This window comes from Rhinichthys klamathensis, unplaced genomic scaffold, assembly GCF_029890125.1.
Source record: "Rhinichthys klamathensis goyatoka isolate OS25496 unplaced genomic scaffold, OSU_Roscu_1.1 h1tg000905l_1, whole genome shotgun sequence".
NCBI lineage: Eukaryota > Metazoa > Chordata > Actinopteri > Cypriniformes > Leuciscidae > Rhinichthys > Rhinichthys klamathensis.
Genome location: NW_026607251.1, coordinates 67,501 through 88,863, shown reverse-complemented (window position 1 = coordinate 88,863; position 21,363 = coordinate 67,501). Strand labels below are relative to the sequence as shown.

Genomic DNA, 21,363 nt, shown 5'->3' with positions numbered 1-21,363 from the left:
GATTTATGGGAAGTGTTCCTGGTTCCGGCTGACCTAATCTATGCAGCCTAACATTGAATTATAGAAGTCTTTAGTGTGTTATGTGTATGATAGGCCAAAGAGATGTGTTTTTAGTCTAGCTATGAACTGACAGAGTGTGTCTGCTTCCCGGACTTTTGGTGCTAAATAGGAAAATGATCTATACTTCCTGGTTTTGGTAAGAACTCGAGCTGCTGCGTTTTGGACCAGCTGTAGTTTGTTTATTAAGCGTGCAGGGCAACCACCCAGTAGAGCATTACAGTAATCTAGCCTTGAGGTCATGAACGCATGAACTAATTGTTCCGCATTTGTCATTGAGAGCATATGACGTAATTTAGATATATATTTTTAGATGGAAGAATGCAGTTTTACAGATGCTAGAAACGTAGAATTTTCAAATGAAAGATTGGTATCAAAGAGCATCTTGTGGTGAACAATTAATCCGTGCAAGTTAATACACCGGAAAAAATAGTTTGTCGTGGTAATCTTTAATGAAACTCTGAAAAGTTACTTCTGGACTGGAATGGCGTTCCTTCTCTGATGACGTCAGTTTGACGGGTTGAAAAGGCGTAACCTCTCCTCTATAACCGTCAGTCTGCTGTGAGCGAGAGTGTTACGGTTGGGTGTAGGCAGGAAGCACGAGGAGATCAGGATTTCCAAAAACAATATACTTTACTAATAAATCAAACTCAAACTGATACAGGCAGGCAAAGGATGCACAGGTAACATACACACACCGTTCACAAACGAGAACCGAAAAGGAGTGAGGGAGAACACAGGGTTTACATACACAGAGAACGGATCATGGGAACAAGACACAGCTGGGGCAAATTAACTAGAAACAGGTGAAGGAACTGAACACAAACGAGGAGCGGGAAAACTGAGATACAGGACTCAACCAAAACACAATGCAGGGGGAAACACAGCACACACATGTAACATAACGCCCCCTCCAAAAAGGCGCGTCCTCGCGCCGTATAACTTCAATAGGGGTGGGGGGGCGGGCGCCCTGGAGGCTGACGAGGGCGTGGCCTACCCTGAGCAGGAAGCCTCCAGGGCGGAGCAGGCTGGTCAGGGGGCCATGGCGGAGTAGGAGACCACCCCTCGGGCGGTCCTGGCGGAGAATCCCCTTCGGGCGGCCATGGCGGAGAATCCCCTTCGGGCGGCCATGACGGAGAATCCCCTTCGGGCGGCCATGGCGGAGACGCACCTTCGGGCGGCCATGGCGGAGACGCACTTTCGGGCGGCCATGGCGGAGACGCACCTTCGGGCGGCCATGGCGGAGACGCACCTTCGGGCGGCCATGGCGGAGACGCACCTTCGGGCGGCCATGGCGGAGACGCACCTTCGGGTGGCCTATATCCCCCCCCCAAAACTTTCTTGGGGGGAATCACAGGCTCTGGGACAGGCTCTGGGACGTGGAAAGTCTCTGGCTGGGCTAGCGGTGAAGGCCCGGCTATGCTGGATGGAACCAGCGGTGAAGGCTCAGAAGGACTGGACGGGACCAGCGGAGAAGGCTCTGAAGGGCTGGACGGGACCAGCGGAGAAGGCTCTGAAGGGCTGGACGGGACCAGCGGAGAAGGCTCTGGCTCGGCCGGCGTGACGCGAAGCTCCGGCCCGGCAGGCGTGACGCGAAACTCTGGCTCGGCAGGTGGCAGGTAAGCTCAGGCTCGGCAGGCGTGCAGGGAAGCTCAGGCTCGGCAGGCGTGCAGGGAAGCTCAGGCTCGGCAGGCGTGCAGGGAAGCTCAGGCTCGGCAGGCGTGCAGGGAAGCTCAGGCTCGGCAGGCGTGCAGGGAAGCTCAGGCTCGGCAGGCGTGCAGGGAAGCTCAGGCTCGGCAGGCGTGCAGGGAAGCTCAGGCTCGGCAGGCGTGCAGGGAAGCTCAGGCTCGGCAGGGCTGCAGGGAAGCTCAGGCTCGGCAGGGCTGCAGGGAAGCTCAGGATCGGCAGTGCTGGACGGGACCAGCGGAGAAGGTTCGGCTGGGCTGGACTGAACCAGCAGTGAGGGCTTGGCTGGGCTGGACGGAACCAGCGGTGAGGGCTCGGCTGGGCTGAACGGAACCAGCGGTGAGGGCTCGGCTGGGCTGGACGGAACCAGCAGTGAGGGCTCGGCTGGGCTGGACGGAACCAGCGGTGAGGGCTCGGCTGGGCTGGATGGAACCAGCGGTGAGGGCTCGGCTGGGCTGGACGGAACCAGCGGTGAAGGGGGCTTTGTGCTGGACAGGACCAGCGGCGAAGGATCAGCGGGCTTTGCTGGATCCTGGGTGAGGATGGACGACGTGGCGAAGATGGCTGGAGCCATCACTGGAGTGACGGTGATGCGGAGACCTCTCTCAAACATGATCCTGACGAGGTAGTCAGTCAGGTCATGGCCAGCCAAGTCCATCTCTGTTTTGGTCGGTTCTTCTGTTACGGTTGGGTGTAGGCCGGAAGCACGAGGAGATCAGGATTTCCAAAAACAATATACTTTACTAATAAATCAAACTCAAACTGATACAGGCAGGCAAAGGATGCACAGGTAACATACACACACCGTTCACAAACGAGAACCGAAAAGGAGTGAGGGAGAACACAGGGTTTACATACACAGAGAACGGATCATGGGAACAAGACACAGCTGGGGCAAATTAACTAGAAACAGGTGAAGGAACTGAACACAAACGAGGAGCGGGAAAACTGAGATACAGGACTGAACCAAAACACAATGCAGGGGGAAACACAGGACACACATGTAACAGAGAGATGCAGAGGAGGACGGGTTAGGTTTAATGGGATGGGTTTACCCCACGCTAGAGTCTAAACCTGCCCTCTCTCAATATTCCGTTTCACTTGGAAATACGGCACAACTCTGGAGAGAAGTCGTTTGCAACTTCCGGTTCACGGGGACTTTAAGCAGGCAAGCCCAGAATGCATTGTGACAAACCCACATTTTTTTTGTATCTTGTGTGTTTTATTATTGGAGTATTGTGTTGTTAGACATCCAGCTGTTGAAATCAAAAGTGCTATTTTTCTTCACAAAAAGAGAGCATGGCTTAGAGAGCATGGAGCATGGATAATCATTTAAAATGTTTAGCTCTAAAATCTCTAAAATTATCAAATGACTCGAATCCTTTGCTAACGCACGACACCACAGGCTGTAGTTCTGCAAGATTTGCTACAATAATAACAAGACAGCTTTTTTTTCTTTTAATTGGTTTCATTTATGATGTTTGTTACATCATTTTTGATTAGAGTGGAAATTATGTTAAATGTGGAAAATAATGTTAACTTGACTGACTGCTTAATTTCCACTTTAAGATTTTACATGCAGTGAGGTTTTAAACAGTCTCTGTTATGTTGGTTTAACCCACACATGGACAACGTAAGATATCTTTGGTTCAGGTGCGATTCTGGGGCGCTCGGAGACGCAGGAGTGTGTGTTTTATAATGCGAGCTGGGAAAAGGACGGCACGAACCGGAGTGGAATCGAGCCGTGTTATGGAGAAAAGGACAAACGACGACACTGTTTCTCCACCTGGAAGAACCGCTCAGGAACCATCGAGATGGTGAAGCAGGGATGCTGGCTCGATGACGTCAACTGCTACGACAGGTGTGTTGCATTCGCTGTGTGTGTGTTTGTGTGCATGTGGTGATCAATGATGAAAACACGTTCTCTCTGTGTGTGTGTGTGTGTGTGCAGCAGCGAGTGTGTGGAGCGTAAGGAGAATCCTGATGTCTTCTTCTGCTGCTGTGAGGGGAACATGTGCAACGACAGGTTTCTCTACAGTCCAGAGACTCTTCAGAGTGAGTTTTAACCCTCAGGTGTTCAACGTGAAGCTGCAGAGAGACATCTTTATACCTTTATCACCCGTTTCACTTCAGACAGGCCTCACAGAAATCAGAAGCATCTTGCCTTTTCTTTTCTTATGGGGTCTCCAACTTTTTCTTTGAAATGGGCAACCCAATTGCAAAGGCCGCCTCTAAAATAAGATCAGTACATAAACAGAATCTGCTCAGCAGGAGCGAAGTTTCCTAACCTAACGCCATGCAATAAGTTTCCAGCAACAAGCAGTTTGTCTGTCCACACCAGACGCGACAACAAATCAATCACAAATCACAGCCAATCAGAAGAGCGTGTGGGCGGAGTCTCTCTGCACTCCCAGCTTAATGCATAATGGATCAAATTCATAAATACTACACCATTTCAACATTATTAAAAATACATACTGAGTGACTGAAACCATCTTTGTCATAGAATACACTCGTTTGTTCACGCTTTTAACATAAAATAAAGCACATAATCAGTACATGAGATTATCATTGTCATAGTTTGTATGTTGTTGTTTCTAAAATAGAACTGCATATAGTATGGCTTTCTGGCTTTCTAAGTGTCCATATTTGTAAAAGTGTCACATTTTCAGTTAATTCTTGTGTCCAGCCACATCGAACCCGGTCAGCCCGAAGCCGGACCCCTTTCCCACAATGCTCTACTCTCTGATTCCCATCATGGCTGTTGCTGTGATTCTCTTCATCTCATTCTGGATGTACCGGCATCTGAAGCTGTCGTACCCGCCGCTACTCGTGCCGTCACAGGTACTTCAATATCAAAATCAATATCTGTGAAAGATCTTTGTGTTCAAGAGATCAACTCTGAGAAGCATGTTTGGAGTGTTCGGGACTCTTTCACATGTCACTGCCGTTATAAACGTGTTATAAACGTGTATCCATATGTCTTTTGGGCTACACTTTATTTTAAGGTGTCCTTGTTACAGTGTAATAATACATTTAAGAACAAAGTAATATTAAGTAACAACATTACTTACTGTATGGTTAGGGTTTGGTTAGGGTTATTTGCATATAATTATGCATAATATACTGCTATTACTACAGTAAGTACATGTAACATATGTACATATTTTACATAAGGACACTGTAAAATAAAGTGTTACTGTGTTTTGTTGCTGATCATTCATAATAACAACAATCAACTATTGTACCACTGGGCGGCAAGTGTTTCACTGATAAAAGTGATTTTCTCATAGGCGGAGTTTCACTTTTGTGCGTGGGGGGGCACCTACCGGCAGACCACGAGCTCAGATTTTTTTTATATGGGCTACCATATTTAAAATGTATATATCATACCATTTACATTTAAAATACATTTACAATGAACAAGGACTGCTATACTAAGAATAGCGTTAAAAACATATCTTACCTAATGCAGAAGAAGCCGCCTCTTTTTCCGCGTTGCATAGATGTCCACTATCTTTTCTTCTGATAAATTTGCAGTCAAGTCGTTCTCTATATGCAGTAGGGAAAGATTCGAGAATCTGTCCTGAGCCATTGCAGATCGGAGCCAGTTTCTGATTCTTCTCATAACTGAGAAACTTCTTTCTGACGTAGCAGAGCCAACTGGCAGTGTGAGTGCAAGCTGCAGCAGACGGTAAAAGTTTGGATATCTATCCTTCCGTACTTCATCTTGAAGTTTTTTTAGGGTGATCGGCGATGCGATTGCACATTTCACAAGATCCATTTCAGCTGCCACAAGCTGAGGGTGAATCTTAAAGCGGCTCGCATACATGCTTAGTAAAGGACCGATGCCGTTCTTGTCACAATTTAATACACCATCACATGCCACACTCAGGGTCATTGCTTCAGTGGAAAATCGCCTGTCCAATTCAGCCAGCATAGTGTCTAAAACAGGGAGATACAAATGACATTTAAATGTCTGTGATTCTGATCCCCATTGCGTCTCATTTTCATCACGCTGTCCAAGTGTGGTTGGTACCAAGTACTGCGAAAGCCCGGGAGGTTGTCGCGAAGTTCTTTTTCGTTTTCCTGCAGTTTGGGGGGCACTCTCTGCACAAAAACCAGCGACATCTTCACAAAACGTTTTCACCTGCTTCCACATTGCCTCCCAGGAACTCTCCTCTCTGCAGCGCTGGAGATGTGTTATCAGACTATTGACTGCTGAGGCCGCATCAGCCATGGTTGTACTTGCACCTTGCAGACGTTTGTGTGTTACATGTACAACTCTGAGAACTTCCTCAAGAACAATTAAGGACGTAATGAATCGGAGACTTGTCATGTGATTATACAACCCACTTGCATCCACAGACCACTTTTCTCCCTCTTCTTCCATCTCTTTCAAACAGCGAGTGATGGCAGCATATTGTGATTTGACAGCATAAACACACCTATATTTGCAAGCCCATCGTGTATCACTTTGCTGTACTAGCTCTTTTGGTTTAAGAGCCAGTGTTTTCTGCATCATGAGAAATCTGCAATGGTTGCTTGGCTCTGCAAACAAGGAGTATAGTTTGTCAATGACATTTAGACACGTTTTAATGTCTCTGTTCACTGTGCATGATTCAACGAGTACGAGATTTAGTTTATGTGCCATGCAATGCACATACACAGCAAAGGGGAATTCCTCTCTGATCCGTTGCTGAACTCCACTCAAATGCCCCGACATTACAGCGGCTCCATCATATGCCTGAGCAATTATGGGAATGTCCTTCAGCCCACACGACTGCAATCCTTCTATAATGCCAGAAACAATCCCTGCAGCATCGCGAGAATTGGAACAGTCAACAAAGCAAATAAATCGCTCCTTGATCTGAAGTCCCTCTGTGTATCTAATGCAAACAGAAAGTTGCTCAGTCTTTGATGACTTTGCTTCATCAGCAATAACAGCAAGAAAACCAGTCTCGTGTACTTTCTTGGAAATTTCTTCACGAATGAGGTCTGCACACAATGCAATTATTTCATTCTGAAAGTCTCGGCTTGTGCAGTTAAAATATTTGGACTGCATGGATTCGAAATCAGGGTCGTATTTTGAAAACAAATTACAAATACTTAAATAATTCCCCCTTGCTTCTGCATCAGTATCTTCACGATGTCCGCGGAAAGGGAGGCCTAATTTAGCAAGCAATTTTATAATATTAACGGATTTGTAGAGGTACTGTCTGTTTTTTTCTACTGTGCTTTGATGGCTGTGTGACAGCTGTGCTGCCACAGATCCCGATTCACCAGCCTGTTTGTAGCTCTCCCACATCGTCATGCTGTTTAAATGTACCTGTGACGAAGCGTGTTTTGTCAGCTTCTCTGACAGTTTTTTCCAGTTCCGAGCTCCCACTTTTGTAAATAGTTCGTCTGCGCCTGATCTTGCAATATTTGAAGAAAAGTGGCGACAGCAAAAACAAAAAACGGAATCCAGTGAAATTGAGTACTCCATCCATGGGAACTTGTGATAGTAAAATGTAGAGAAGGCACGATTAACATTTCCAATTAGGCGCTTAGGGAAAGAAGAAAGTATGGGCTGTTTCGGCCCAATAGCTTTTTCACCGAGGTCAACGTATCCAGATCCAGATGCGGCAGGTTGCGCGGGTAACGGTATCTCCGGTGACACGGTAGCGGTGCTGCTGGCTTTGTTCTCAGATGCGGCCTCGATTGCTGTGTCAGTAGCAGCAATGGAATTGATAGCTGAAGTGTCAGAGTTAGAAAACTCCACACTAGTGGGCTTATTAAAAAAACGACGAATGTCCATTTTGTTTATTTATCTGACTAAAGCGGGAACAGAACGAGAGTCCACTCACTTACCGCGATACTTTGAGATCCGCCAGTCGTGAGAAAATTAGCTTCTTTTTCAATACAGTAATTAAAAATAATTTAGCCTTAACTTACTCATTATACCCGCAAAAATGACAAGATAAGACAAATAAAATGAGAAAATATAAATTCAGTAATTTTTATTTATTTTTCAAAGCACAAGGCAGGCATAAATTGGCTCTGGTCTGGGGGGGCAGTGCCCCCCCTAGCCCCCCCCAAACTCCGCCTATGGATTTTCTTACTCAGAACCAAGTCTTGTTTTCCAGTGTAGTTTAAACAAGAAAAGTTTTTGTTTCTCCTTTCTTATGTTAAGTATAAAGTCACTCAATTTTTTATATTTTTTAATATAATAAAGTCTTAATATTTTATATCATTTTGCATCTCAAGTCAGTGTTATTTTAGTGTCATTGATATATAATTCTATTTTTATTAATATTTTCAATTAGATTACATTTTTTTATATTTCTGTTTTTATTAACATTTTTAGTTAAAGCTTTACAAATTCTGTATTTTTGTGTGCTTTTATTCATTTAAAAAATGCATATATAGTTTTTATAGGTTTTAGTTATTAGTTTGAGTTATTTTAATACTTTAAGAATTTCAAACACGACAAAAGATTTATATAAAAACAATATAATCTTTTTTTTAGATAGCTAGGTGTGTGTGTGTGTGTGTGTTTCTCATTGTGGCATATGAGAATCTATCACAGACACCACATCAATATTTCCCTTTCTCATTCTCATGCTGAGATGATTTTGAGCTCGTTCTTGCTCTCATCACAGCGCTTGTGTGCTAGAAACAGTGAAATCCCTCTCTTCATCTTTTGCTAGCGCGCCTTTCATATCATGATAGAGGTAAGAGCTTCATTCACTCTCCCATCCTGCCATGCCGATGCTGTGGTTTTCATCCTCTTTCATGAGTTTGTGATGCGGTCGCTGTTGTCTGTAAATGGGTCTTCCTTCTTTTTTTCTTTCTTTCTCACTCGCTCGCATGGATTAATATTTGAGTTCTCCTGCATCAGACGCTGCTTGTGTGTTTGTGTGTGTCTGCAGGAGAGTCTCAGCAGTGATTGTTGTGTTTGTGTGGAGAGTCTCAGCAGTGATTGTTGTGTTTGTGTGGAGAGTCTCAGCAGTGATTGTTGTGTTTGTGTGGAGAGTCTCAGCAGTGATTGTTGTGTTTGTGTGGAGAGTCTCAGCAGTGATTGGTGTGTTTGTGTGGAGTCTCAGCAGTGATTGGTGTGTTTGTGTGGAGAGTCTCAGCAGTGATTGGTGTGTTTGTGTGGAGAGTCTCAGCAGTGATTGGTGTGTTTGTGTGGAGAGTCTCAGCAGTGATTGGTGTGTTTGTGTGGAGAGTCTCAGCAGTGATTGGTGTGTTGGTGTGTTTGTGTGGAGAGTCTCAGCAGTGATTGGTGTGTTTGTGTGGAGAGTCTCAGCAGTGATTGGTGTGTTTGTGTGGAGTCTCAGCAGTGATTGGTGTGTTTGTGTGGAGAGTCTCAGCAGTGATTGGTGTGTTTGTGTGGAGAGTCTCAGCAGTGATTGGTGTGTGTGTTGTGTTCAGGATCCCGGACTGACGCCCCCGTCTCCTCTGTTGGGCCAGAAGCCTCTTCAACTGTTAGAGGTCAAGGCTCGAGGACGCTTCGGCTGCGTCTGGAAGGCTCAGCTACTCAACCAACCGGTGGCGGTCAAAATCTTCCCTGTCCAGGTATCTGAGAGATTCCATGTCATTACTGTTTGCACATGTTGCCTCTTCAGCTTCAGTATAGAAGATATTTTCAAGGCTTTAATGTTTATAATTAAGCAGTAAGCCAAAAGCAATTTTACCATGGTTAAGGCATGTTTGCTTGCATGCTGTAACTCAAAACTAGAGTGGTTTACTATTGTGCTCTGAGTGTCTTGAATATGAATATTCCTCAAACATTCTGGTTTGTGTTTGTTGTAAATCTCTAACCCAAAAAATTAAGTGTCTGCAATTAATTCAGCCTGAAAATACACTTCATTGTACTGGAGACTCATTTTAAACATTTATAGTTCCAGTCTTAAGTGTTTGTTTTTGTAATATTTTGAAAACCAATTCAGCATTCAAGATGTAAATGATAGCGATGATGTCATTGTATTATAAATCACAATCATATTTTAGTTTTGCACCAAACTAGTCACCAGAAAGTGTTATCCCAATATTACTAATCATATTGTGCATTTGCTCTATGTGTATTGCTTATTGCTTATTGTGTTTTGTTTGTTTATATGGTCAACCTTCTGTGTTGTCTACATGACACAATGTTATGGTTCTCTGTTATTTATTTAAATGTTTGCACAATTACTGCTATATGCAACTGCATTAGCTCTCTTTCTGGACTGGGCAAATGTCCATCATCCATATAATTGCTATTTAGTATTGATTAATTGTTGTATTACTGCTCTTTATGAAGCGTCCTTGAGCTTAGGAAAGGCGCTATATAAATCAAACATTATTATTGAACATATTTACCTATACACTGCAAAAACTTCGAGATGGTCCTCACTGCAGAACACGAAATCCAGGGGGAGGAGTTCGATCCAGATCCAACTCCTCCCACCTTACATATACCTAAACCTACCCATCTCCGCCCCCTGATCCCTAACCCCACCCCTAATCCTACCCATCTCCACCCCTTAGATCTGGATCCAACTCCACCCCCTGGATCTCGTGTACTGCAATGAGGTGCTACTGAAAACTTCGGAAAACAAATCTAGTTACTTTTAAAAAACGGAAACAACAGCAATATTAAACACACCAGTTTAAAAAAAATTGAATTAATAATAATAATAATCACGGTAAATATAGTTCATTACTCTAAAAAGTAAATCAGGGGACCTATTATCACAACTTGCCACAAAAATACATGGTTGCAAGTTAAAAACGTTAATTTATAGATTTAAGCACAATCAGAATCAGAAATAGCTTTATTGCCAGTACAATACATACAGTACAAGAAATTTGTTTTAGTGACAGAAGCTTCCACAGCACAAACAGAATAACAGTGACAAGACAACGGTGATAAAAAGAATAAAAATAGAAAAAGTAAATAGGAATATATATATAATTATTTTTTTAAACACAATATACAAAAATAGACAATAGACGGTATATGTATGTACAGGTATGATATGTACAAATGCAAGGAAATGTAAACAAAGTATAAGTATGGTGTGTTAAAAAAAATAAACTGATTTGGTAGCTGAGCCGAACCAGACAGTTGCAGAGGAGAGACTCAATGACTGCAGAGTAGAACTGTGTCAGCAGCTCCTGTTGCAGGTTGAATGTTCTCAGCTGGAGAAGAAAGAACAGTCTCTGCAAGGCTGGGGAGAGAGCAGTGGGTGAAGAGCAGTGGGGAGTAGAGCAGTGGGGAGAGAGCAGTGGGTGAAGAGCAGTGGGGAGTAGAGCAGTGGGGAGAGAGCAGTGGGGAGAAGAGCAGTGGGGAGAGAGTAGTGGGGAGAAGAGCAGTGGGGAGAGAGCAGTGGGTGAAGAGCAGTGGGGAGAAGAGCAGTGGGGAGAGAGCAGTGGGGAGAAGAGCAGTGGGGAGAGAGCAGTGGGGAGAAGAGCAGTGGGGAGAAGAGCAGTGGGGAGTAGAGCAGTGGGGAGAAGATCAGTGGGGAGAAGATCAGTGGGTGGAGAGCAGTGGGGAGAAGAGCAGTGGGGAGAGAGCAGTGGGGAGTAGAGCAGTGGGGAGAGAGCAGTGGGGAGAAGAGCAGTGGGGAGAGAGTAGTGGGGAGGAAAGCAGTGGGGAGAGAGCAGTGGGGAGTATAGCAGTGGGGAGAAGAGCAGTGGGGAGAGAACAGTGGGTGAAGAACAGTGGGTGAAGAGCAGTGGGTGAAGAGCAGTGGGTAGAGAGCAGTGGGGAGAGAGCAGTGGGGAGAAGAGCAGTGGGGAGAAGAGCAGTGGGGAGAAGAGCAGTGGGGAGAAGAGCAGTGGGGAGAGAGCAGTGGGGAGAAGAGCAGTGGGAATAGAGCAGTGGGGAGTAGAGCAGTAGGGAGAGAGCAGTGGGGAGAAGAGCAGTGGGGAGAGAACAGTGGGTGAAGAACAGTGGGTGAAGAGCAGTGGGTGAAGAGCAGTGGGTAGAGAGCAGTGGGGAGAAGAGCAGTGGGGAGAGAGCAGTGGGGAGAAGAGCAGTGGGGAGAAGAGCAGTGGGGAGAAGAGCAGTGGGGAGAAGAGCAGTGGGGAGAAGAGCAGTGGGGAGAAGAGCAGTGGGGAGAAGAGCAGTAGGGAATAGAGCAGTGGGGAGAGAACAGTGGGGAGAGAACAGTGGGTGAAGAGCAGTGGGTGAAGAGCAGTGGGTAGAGAGCAGTGGGGAGAAGAGTAGTGGGGAGAGAGCAGTGGGGAGAAGAGCAGTGGGGAGAGAGCAGTGGGGAGAGAACAGTGGGGAGAAGAGCAGTGGGGAGTAGAGCAGTGGGGAGAAGAGCAGTGGGGAGAAGAGCAGTGGGGAGAAGATCAGTGGGGAGAAGAGCAGTGGGGAGAAGAGCAGTGGGGAGTAGAGCAGTGGGGAGAAGATCAGTGGGTGGAGAGCAGTGGGGAGAAGAGCAGTGGGGAGAAGAGCAGTGGGGAGAAGAACAGTGGGAGAAGATCAGTGGGGAGAAGAGCAGTGGGGAGAAGAGCAGTGGGGAGAAGAGCAGTGGGGTGAAGAGCAGTGGGGAGAAGATCAGTGGGGAGAAGAGCAGTGGGGAGAAGAGCAGTGGGGTGAAGAGCAGTGGGGAGAAGATCAGTGGGGAGAAGAGCAGTGGGGTGAAGAGCAGTGGGGTGAAGAGAAGTGGGGAGAAGAGCAGTGGGGAGAAGAGCAGTGGGGTGAAGATCAGTGGGGAGAAGATCAGTGGGGAGAAGAGCAGTGGGGAGAAGAGCAGTGGGGAGAAGAGCAGTGGGGAGAAGATCAGTGGGGAGAAGATCAGTGGGTGGAGAGCAGTGGGGAGAAGAGCAGTGGGGAGAAGAACAGTGGGTGAAGAGCAGTGGGGAGAAGAGCAGTGGGGAGAAGAGCAGTGGGGTGAAGAGCAGTGGGGAGAAGAACAGTGGGTGGAGAGCAGTAGGGAGAAGAGCAGTGGGGAGAAGAGCAGTGGAGAGGGAGCAGTGGGGAGAAGAGCAGTGGGGTGAAGATCAGTGGGGAGAAGATCAGTGGGGAGAAGAGCAGTGGGGAGAAGAGCAGTGGGGAGTAGAGCAGTGGGGAGAAGAGCAGTGGGGAGAAGAGCAGTGGGTGGAGAGCAGTGGGGAGAAGAGCAGTGGGGAGAAGAGCAGTGGGGAGAGGAACAGTGGGAGAAGAGCAGTGGGGAGAAGAGCAGTGGGGTGAAGAGCAGTAGGGAGAAGAACAGTGGGTGGAGAGCAGTGGGGAGAAGAGCAGTGGGGAGAAGAGCAGTGGGGAAAAGAGCAGTGGGGAGGAGAGCAGAGGAGAGGGAGCAGTGGGGAGAAGAGCAGTGGAGAGAGAGCAGTGGGGAGAAGAGCAGTTGGGAGAAGAACACTGGGTGAAGAGCAGTGGGGAGAAGAGCAGTGGGGAGTAGAGCAGTGGGGAGAAGAGCAGTGGGTGAAGAGCAGTGGGGTGAAGAGCAGTGGGGAGAAGAGCAGTGGGGTGAAGAGCAGTGGGGAGAAGAACAGTGGGTGGAGAGCAGTGGGGAGAAGAGCAGTGGGGAGAAGAGCAGTGGGGTGAAGAGCAGTGGGGAGAAGAGCAGTGGAGAGAGAGCAGTGGGGAGAAGAGCGAGTTGGGAGAAGAACAGTGGGTGAAGAGCAGTGGGGAGAGAGCAGTGGGTGAAGAGCAGTGGGGAGAAGAGCAGTGGGAGTAGAGCAGTGGGGAGAAGAGCAGTGGGGAGAAGAACAGTGGGTGGAGAGCAGTGGGGAGAAGAGCAGTGGGGAGAAGAGCAGTGGGGAGAAGAGCAGTGGGGAGAAGAGCAGTGGGGAGAAGAGCAGTGGAGAGAGAGCAGTGGGGAGAAGAGCAGTTGGGAGAAGAACAGTGGGTGAAGAGCAGTGGGGAGAGAGCAGTGGGTGAAGAGCAGTGGGGAGAAGAGCAGTGGGAGTAGAGCAGTGGGGAGAAGATCAGTGGGGAGAAGAGCAGTGGGGAGTAGAGCAGTGGGGAGAAGATCAGTGGGGAGAAGAGCAGTGGGGAGAAGAGCAGTGGGGAGAAGAGCAGTGGGGAGAAGATCAGTGGGGAGAAGAACAGTGGGTGAAGAGCAGTGGGGAGAAGAGCAGTGGAGAGTAGGGCTGGGTTTCGATTCAAATTTCAAGAATCGATTCGATTCCGATTCTCAAGATCTTGAATCGATTATCATTATTCGATTCGATTCGATCCGATCTGCTCCGATCTTCGAGATTTAGATAAGTGTTTTTGAAAAAAGCATTTTTTTTCCAGCTGTTACCTGAATTACAGGACTGTAGTTATGCAACATATTGATACTCTATTATAGACATTTAACTGCAAATTAATGGAGTATTGATGGTTGTAAAGAACAATCCCCCTTCCAGAGTGTTGATACAACTGCTTTCACAAACTTGCACTGGTGTAGACGACAGAGGACGCAGAGGTATATCAGCAGCAGTACTAGGGCTGTCGCGATTACCGCAATCTTGTAGTACCGCGCTACTGACAAGTCAACCGCAGACAATTGCAAGTAACCGCAGCAACCGCGATATTTACGTTTTTTTATAAGGCTACACCCTTCTTGTTTTGAACTTCATGCATGTGTATTGAATGTTAAACAAGTTCATAATGATAACAAACAAGACTGTTTATCGTGGTGATGTGTAGCCTACAGAGGCTTCGCACAGACAGTGAATGAGAGAGATCGGCAGAGCGTGTGCGATTACCTGCGTCTGTCTTTGAAGTCATATGTATTCGTGAAAAAGGTTGCTGGGTCAAAGGAAAGCGAAATATTTGTCGTATCATCCTTTTAACTTTCATGTCACGGGTATTTACCATAAATGCGCGTCAGCAGCAGCGCTGGTCAGCATTCCACAGCGCGAGGAAGCCGCGGGGAAATAAAATCAGCGAGTCACGCATTGAATCAATGCCATATTGGTCTCTAATAAGTGAAGCATCAGCTTCAGCGTTACCCATGCGACGCATTGCTGCTCAGCTGAGCCTTGAAAAGTGGAACTCGGTTAAAAATAATTAACACCTTGTTTCATTACATCTCTTTTAATGAATCAGCTTTTTTGAACGTGTTCGTTGAATGAACGGTTTAATGACTCACTCAAAGCCCGTTGTCGTAACAATGTGCGCCCTGAGTGAAAGCCTTTCAATGCGCATACAGGGATCTCCCAGTCGCGGCAAGTTAAAGTTCACGGGGAAAATGTAAGCCTATTATTAAATCGATCCTCTGAGTTACGGATCGATCTTTAGAAATGAATATCAAAATCGATTCAGAATTGGTGAATCGATTTTTTCAACACAGCCCTAGTTGGGAGAAGATCAGTGGGGAGAAGAACAGTGGGAGAAGAGCAGTGGGGAGAAGAGCAGTGGGGAGAAGAGCAGTGGGGAATAGAGCAGTGGCTAAAGAGCAGTGGGGAGAAGAGCAGTGGGGAATAGAGCAGTGGGTGAAGAGCAGTGGGTGAAGAGCAGTGGGGAGAAGAGCAGTGGGGAGAAGAGCAGTGGGGAATAGAGCAGTGGGTGAAGAGCATTGGGGAGAAGAGCAGTGGGTGAAGAGCAGTGGGGAGAAGAGCAGTGGGGAGAATAGCAGTGGGGAGAAGAGCAGTGGGGAGAAGAACAGTGGGGAATAGAGCAGTGGGTGAAGAGTAGTGGGGAGAAGAGCAGTGGGGAATAGAGCAGTGGGTGAAGAGCAGTGGGGAGTAGAGCAGTGGGGAGAAGAACAGTGGGTGAAGAGCAGTGGGGAGAAGAGCAGTGGGGAGAAGAGCAGTGGGGAGGAGAGCAGTGGGGAGAAGAGCAGTGGGGAATAGAGCAGTGGGGAGAAGAGCAGTGGGGAGAAGAGCAGTGGGGAATAGAGCAGTGGGGAGGAGAGCAGTGGGGAGAAGAGCAGTGGGGAGAAGAGCAGTGGGGAGAAGAGCAGTGGGGAATAGAGCAGTGGGGAGAGAGCAGTGGGGAGGAGAGCAGTGGGGAGAGAGCAGTGGGGAGAAGAGCAGTTGGGAGGAGAGCAGTGGGGAGGAGAGCAGTGGGGAGAAGAGCAGTGGGGAATAGAGCAGTGGGTGAAGAGCAGTGGGGAGAAGAGCAGTGGGGAATAGAGCAGTGGGGAATAGAGCAGTGGGGAGAAGAGCAGTGGGGAATAGAGCAGTGGGGAGAAGAGCATTGGGGAGAGAGAGCAGTGGGGAGAAGAGCAGTGGGGAATAGAGCAGTGGGGAGGAGAGCAGTGGGGAGGAGAGCAGTGGGGAGGAGAGCAGTGGGGAGGAGAGCAGTGGGGAGAAGAGCAGTGGGGAATAGAGCAGTGGGTGAAGAGCAGTGGGGAATAGAGCAGTGGGGAGAAGAGCAGTGGGGAGAGAGCAGTGGGGAGGAGAGCAGTGGGGAGGAGAGCAGTGGGGAGAAGAGCAGTGGGGAGAAGAGCAGTGGGGAATAGAGCAGTGGGTGAAGAGCAGTGGGGAATAGAGCAGTGGGTGAAGAGCAGTGGGGAGAAGAGCAGTGGGGAATAGAGCAGTGGGGAGAGCGAGCAGTGGGGAGAAGAGCAGTGGGGAATAGAGCAGTGGGGAGGAGAGCAGTGGGGAATAGAGCAGTGGGGAGAAGAGCAGTGGGGAGAAGAGCAGTGGGGAGAAGAGCAGTGGGGAGAAGAGCAGTGGGGAATAGAGCAGTGGGTGAAGAGCAGTGGGGAATAGAGCAGTGGGTGAAGAGCAGTGGGGAATAGAGCAGTGGGTGAAGAGCAGTGGGTGAAGAGCAGTGGGTGAAGAGCAATGGGGAGAAGAGCAGTGGGGAGAAGAGCAGTGGGGAATAGAGCAGTGGGGAGGAGAGCAGTGGGGAATAGAGCAGTGGGGAGGAGAGCAGTGGGGAGAAGAGCAGTGGGGAGAAGAGCAGTGGGGAATAGAGCAGTGGGGAGGAGAGCAGTGGGGAGGAGAGCAGTGGGTGAAGGGCAGTGGGGAGGAGAGCAGTGGGGAGAAGAGCAGTGGGGAATAGAGCAGTGGGGAGGAGAGCAGTGGGGAATAGAGCAGTGGGGAGAAGAGCAGTGGGGAGAAGAGCAGTGGGGAGAAGAGCAGTGGGGAGAAGAGCAGTGGGGAATAGAGCAGTGGGGAGAAGAGCAGTGGGGAATAGAGCAGTGGGTGAAGAGCAGTGGGGAGAAGAGCAGTGGGGAATAGAGCAGTGGGGAGAAGAGCAGTGGGGAGAAGAGCAGTGGGGAGAAGAGCAGTGGGGAGAAGAGCAGTGGGGAATAGAGCAGTGGGGAGAAGAGCAGTGGGGAGAAGAGCAGTAGGGAATAGAGCAGTGGGTGAAGAGCAGTGGGTGAAGAGCAGTGGGGAGAAGAGCAGTGGGGAGAAGAGCAGTGGGGAATAGAGCAGTGGGGAGAAGAGCAGTGGGGAGAAGAGCAGTGGGGAATAGAGCAGTGGGGAGAAGAGCAGTGGGGAGAAGAGCAGTGGGGAGAAGAGCAGTGGGGAATAGAGCAGTGGGGAGAAGAGCAGTGGGGAATAGAACAGTGGGTGAAGAGCAGTGGGGAGAAGAGCAGTGGGGAATAGAGCAGTGGGGAATAGAGCAGTGGGTGAAGAGCAGTGGGGAATAGAGCAGTGGGTGAAGAGCAGTGGGGAGAAGAGCAGTGGGGAATAGAGCAGTGGGTGAAGAGCAGTGGGGAGAAGAGCAGTGGGGAGAAGAGCAGTGGGGAGAAGAGCAGTGGGGAGAAGAGCAGTGGGGAATAGAGCAGTGGGGAATAGAGCAGTGGGTGAAGAGCAGTGGGGAATAGAGCAGTGGGTGAAGAGCAGTGGGGTGAAGAGCAGTGGGGAATAGAGCAGTGGGTGAAGAGCAGTGGGGAGAAGAGCAGAGGGGAGAAGAGCAGTGGGGTGAAGAGCAGTGGGGAGAAGAGCAGTGGGTGAAGAGCAGTGGGGAGAAGAACAGTGGGCGAAGAGCAGTGGGGAGAAGAGCAGTGGGGAGAAGAGCAGTGGGGAGAAGAGCAGTGGGGAGAAGAGCAGTGGGTGAAGAACAGTGGGGAGAAGAGCAGTGGGGAGAAGACCAGTGGGGAGAAGAGCAGTGGAGAGAAGAGCAGTGGGTGAAGAACAGTGGGGAGAAGAGCAGTGGGGAGAAGAGCAGTGGAGAGGAGAGCAGTGGGGAGAAGAGCAGTGGGGAGTAGTGCAGTGGGGAGAAGAGCAGTGGGGAGAAGAGCAGTGGGGAGAAGAGCAGTGGGGAGAAGAGCAGTGGGGAGTAGAGCAGTGGGGAGGAGAGCAGTGGGGAGAAGAGCAGTGGGGAGGAGAGCAGTGGGGAGGAGAGCAGTGGGGAGGAGAGCAGTGGGGAGAAGAGCAGTGGGGAGGAGAGCAGTGGGGAGGAGAGCAGTGGGGAGAGAGCAGTGGAGAGAGAGCAGTGGGAAGGAGAGCAGTGGGGAGAAGACTTATTCAAATCAATGGCCAGTTGTTGATTCAACACAATGCTGGGGTGTTTTGTCTAGTAGTTAGTAATGTCTTTCAGGCCTTTCCTAATCACTTGTCCATTAAATTTGTATACTAAATAAGTTACTTTCATGATTTGGTGGTTGTGGTAAAACAGCAGAGAAAGTGAGAATCCAAACGCAAAGTATATAACAAATATAATCCAAGTTTACAGTCCATAAAAGGCAGAGAGTCAATCACATGTAATCATTCCAAACACACATACAATCCATGAAGTGCAGACAGGAACAAGGAATCCAAGACTCAGGCGGAGATAAACTTTAGGAACACAAGAACTGCTTGAAATTCTGACGGAGAATGTTAACCGAAAACAAACAAACAAGACTTCATATTGAATTAAGGCAAAAGGCATTTAAATAGACATGGCAATGATAAGATTAACAAGACACAGCTGAAACCAGTAAACTAATAAGCAGTGGGTTCTGGGAAATGGAGTCTGGAATTAACAGACTCTATGGAGACATTGAGGGACGTGGCTGCCATCTGCTGGTTCTTAAGGGTACAGCAGCTGACAGATGTAACAGTTACATTCAGCATGTGCTATACTGCTGTTCATTTGGACTGAAATAGATAAGATAAACTGGTTCCACTCACTTATGTTGAAATTATTTTAAACAACTTTTAAAAAAAATTGGACCATGGATGGTTCCCCATTACAATTCTTAGCCCACTGTTATATTTTTCCTTTCTTTATCTACATTTATTATAAAAAAAAAAATAGCATCCATCACATTCATTAACAATTTCTACAACATGCCACAATTGTAATATAAATCTTTAATGAAAATTGCATTCCCTTAATTACATTTATCTATCATAAAACAAGTTAATCAAAATATACCACAATAAATACAATACAACGCAATAAATTCTAATAAAGCTGGCCATGAGTAGTTTTAAAAGTGTTGTAATTTATGTTAGTGCAGGATGATGTTTTCCCCTCTTTTCATCAGTCTTTAGTATATGTGGATGTTTTAGATCATGTTTGACTTTCTCCATAGCGTTTTACTACATTCTCAATAGAATTCAAATGGTTTGCACATTAGATCACCCGCTTTGCGAAAGGGACGGCTCGTGGAAATCTTATCACTTTTGGAGCGTGAACGCCCCTACGGGGATCTGCGCGCCATTCATGCAAAATGAAACACTTTTTTTTTTTTATATTACTCAGATAATTGGTTCGTTCAGTTCGTACAGGACATAAAAGGTCTGAACTCACGATGTGTACAATTAATGAATAGCCTGGCCCTGATTCTATGTTTCGGTGTGGGCAGTCAGAGTACTGGCAACATGTGAGAAGTAATAAAGTGAGGGTCCGCTACAGATTAAAATGTAGAAGTGCTGGTCCACTTCAAGAACTAAGTTATTGTGCATATTGACTATTTTACAATGACTTTGAATGTGGGTAATTTTGCATGTTTTTGTTTGTGATCTCTCTCAGAATAAGCAGTCATGGCAGAATGAATATGAGATTTATAGTGTGAGTGGAATGAAGCATGAAAATATCCTTCACTTCATCGGAGCAGAAAAAAGAGGAAGCGGAGTGGATATAGAGCTCTGGCTCATCACAGCGTACCATGAGGAGGTACATGAACACACACACACACACACACCTGTGAAGATCATCATGTAAGTGTTTGTCATCGGCTACACTCACAATAGATATTAGTGTACAGTGATTACTGCATACTGTACAAGGTTTAATCCCTAATATTTAACAAATGTGTAGTACACAGTATACAATGATAAATGTTTTATATTTTGTATGAAATGGAAATTGTGATCTTTTCTTCCCTATTGGGAAGTATATCTGAGTGAAACTACTTCTGGAAGGAGAAAAAATTTATGGAGGGACTTGATTTTGTTCATCGGGAACTGATTGGCTTGTTGTTGTTTTGATAATTTGTTGCGATGAGATGTTGCGAGGGAAAGGGGAGGTTTATGTTTTTGATTAAAGATTACAAGGCACATGAATTAAAAAAATAATTGTTCACGGATAAATCATTAACGATAAACATTGCGATACATAAAAAAATAAGAATGATTAGTTTTGATTTGATGGTGACGTTAAACAGTAGCATGCTACATTACTGTCACATGACCTTACTATGTTGCACAACTGACAGAGACTGAGTCCTGTTGATGATATCGTGTGTGTGTGTGTGTGTGTGTGTGTACACTCAGGGCTCGTTGACGGACTTCCTGAAGGCTAATGTTGTGTCCTGGAATGAGCTGTGCCTGATAGCGCAAACGTTTGTGCGCGGCTTGGCGTATTTACATGAGGACATACCCAACCTGAAGGACGGACACAAGCCTGCCATTGCACACAGGTACAGATCTGTCTTTTAGAGGCCTGAATATCATCATTCTCGTGTGAGGACCCCATCCTCATTTTGAACAGTCATCTATATAGTTTCCTGTATAAAGACTGTATACTGTAAAAAATGTATACTATAAATGTGTGTAAAATATTATTTGGAAAATATTCAGTTTAAATGAAATAAAAATGTCTACTCATAGTAATGTACTGTTAGAGGAATTATTTATTTACATAATTTTTTATGTTTACTTATTTATTGACTTTGACTTTATTTACACTATTCTCTAAACTTTTTCACGGACCCCAGAACTGGTTTGCAGCCCCCAGTCAGAAGGCAGTGTGTGTCATCATTTGTTGTCCAGGTTACTCATTGTTATTCTATCTCTCTCTCTCTCTCTCTCTCTCTCTCTCTCTCTCTCTCTCTCTCTCTCTCTCTCTCTCTCTCTCTCTCTCTCTCTCTCTCTCTCTCTCTCTCTCAGAGATATAAAAAGTAAGAATGTGTTACTGAAGAGCGATTTAACCGCCTGTATGGCCGACTTTGGCCTGGCGCTGAAGTTTGAAGCAGGGAAATCTACAGGTGACCTACACGGACAGGTGAGTACGATATTTGCATGTGCTTAAAGTGCCCCTATTTTGCTATTTTAAAGTTCCTAATGTTGTTTTGGAGCAGGTTTACATCATCAAAGGTAAAAAAACTGTTTAATTTCTTCATAATATACATTTGCACATCACCACATTTTCAATGATTCTCAAACGACTCGTCAGATGAATCAATCTCTCAACATCCCTCCTTTCCGCAAGCTACTCTGCTCTGATTGGCCAGATTGGCTCAGTCTGTTGTGATTGGTCTACTCTGCTCTGATTGGCCAGATTGGCTCAGTCTGTTGTGATTGGTCTACTCTGCT

General features: G+C 46.9%; 1 protein-coding gene across 2 annotated transcripts in view; it reads left to right on the top strand.

The window, feature by feature from the left end:
- Positions 1 to 21,363, top strand: part of acvr2ab (activin A receptor type 2Ab) — a 58,793-nt gene that overhangs the window by 30,478 nt on the left and 6,952 nt on the right. The window contains exons 2-8 of one of the 2 annotated variants that reach the window (XM_056244072.1): positions 3,397 to 3,604; positions 3,698 to 3,798; positions 4,433 to 4,587; positions 9,163 to 9,306; positions 19,580 to 19,723; positions 20,323 to 20,468; positions 20,938 to 21,052. In XM_056244072.1, the coding sequence (XP_056100047.1) occupies positions 3,397 to 3,604; positions 3,698 to 3,798; positions 4,433 to 4,587; positions 9,163 to 9,306; positions 19,580 to 19,723; positions 20,323 to 20,468; positions 20,938 to 21,052 (1,013 nt within the window). Of the gene's footprint in view, positions 1 to 3,396; positions 3,605 to 3,694; positions 3,799 to 4,432; positions 4,588 to 9,162; positions 9,307 to 19,579; positions 19,724 to 20,322; positions 20,469 to 20,937; positions 21,053 to 21,363 lie in introns of both variants that reach the window. The other variant, XM_056244071.1, reaches the window with a different exon arrangement.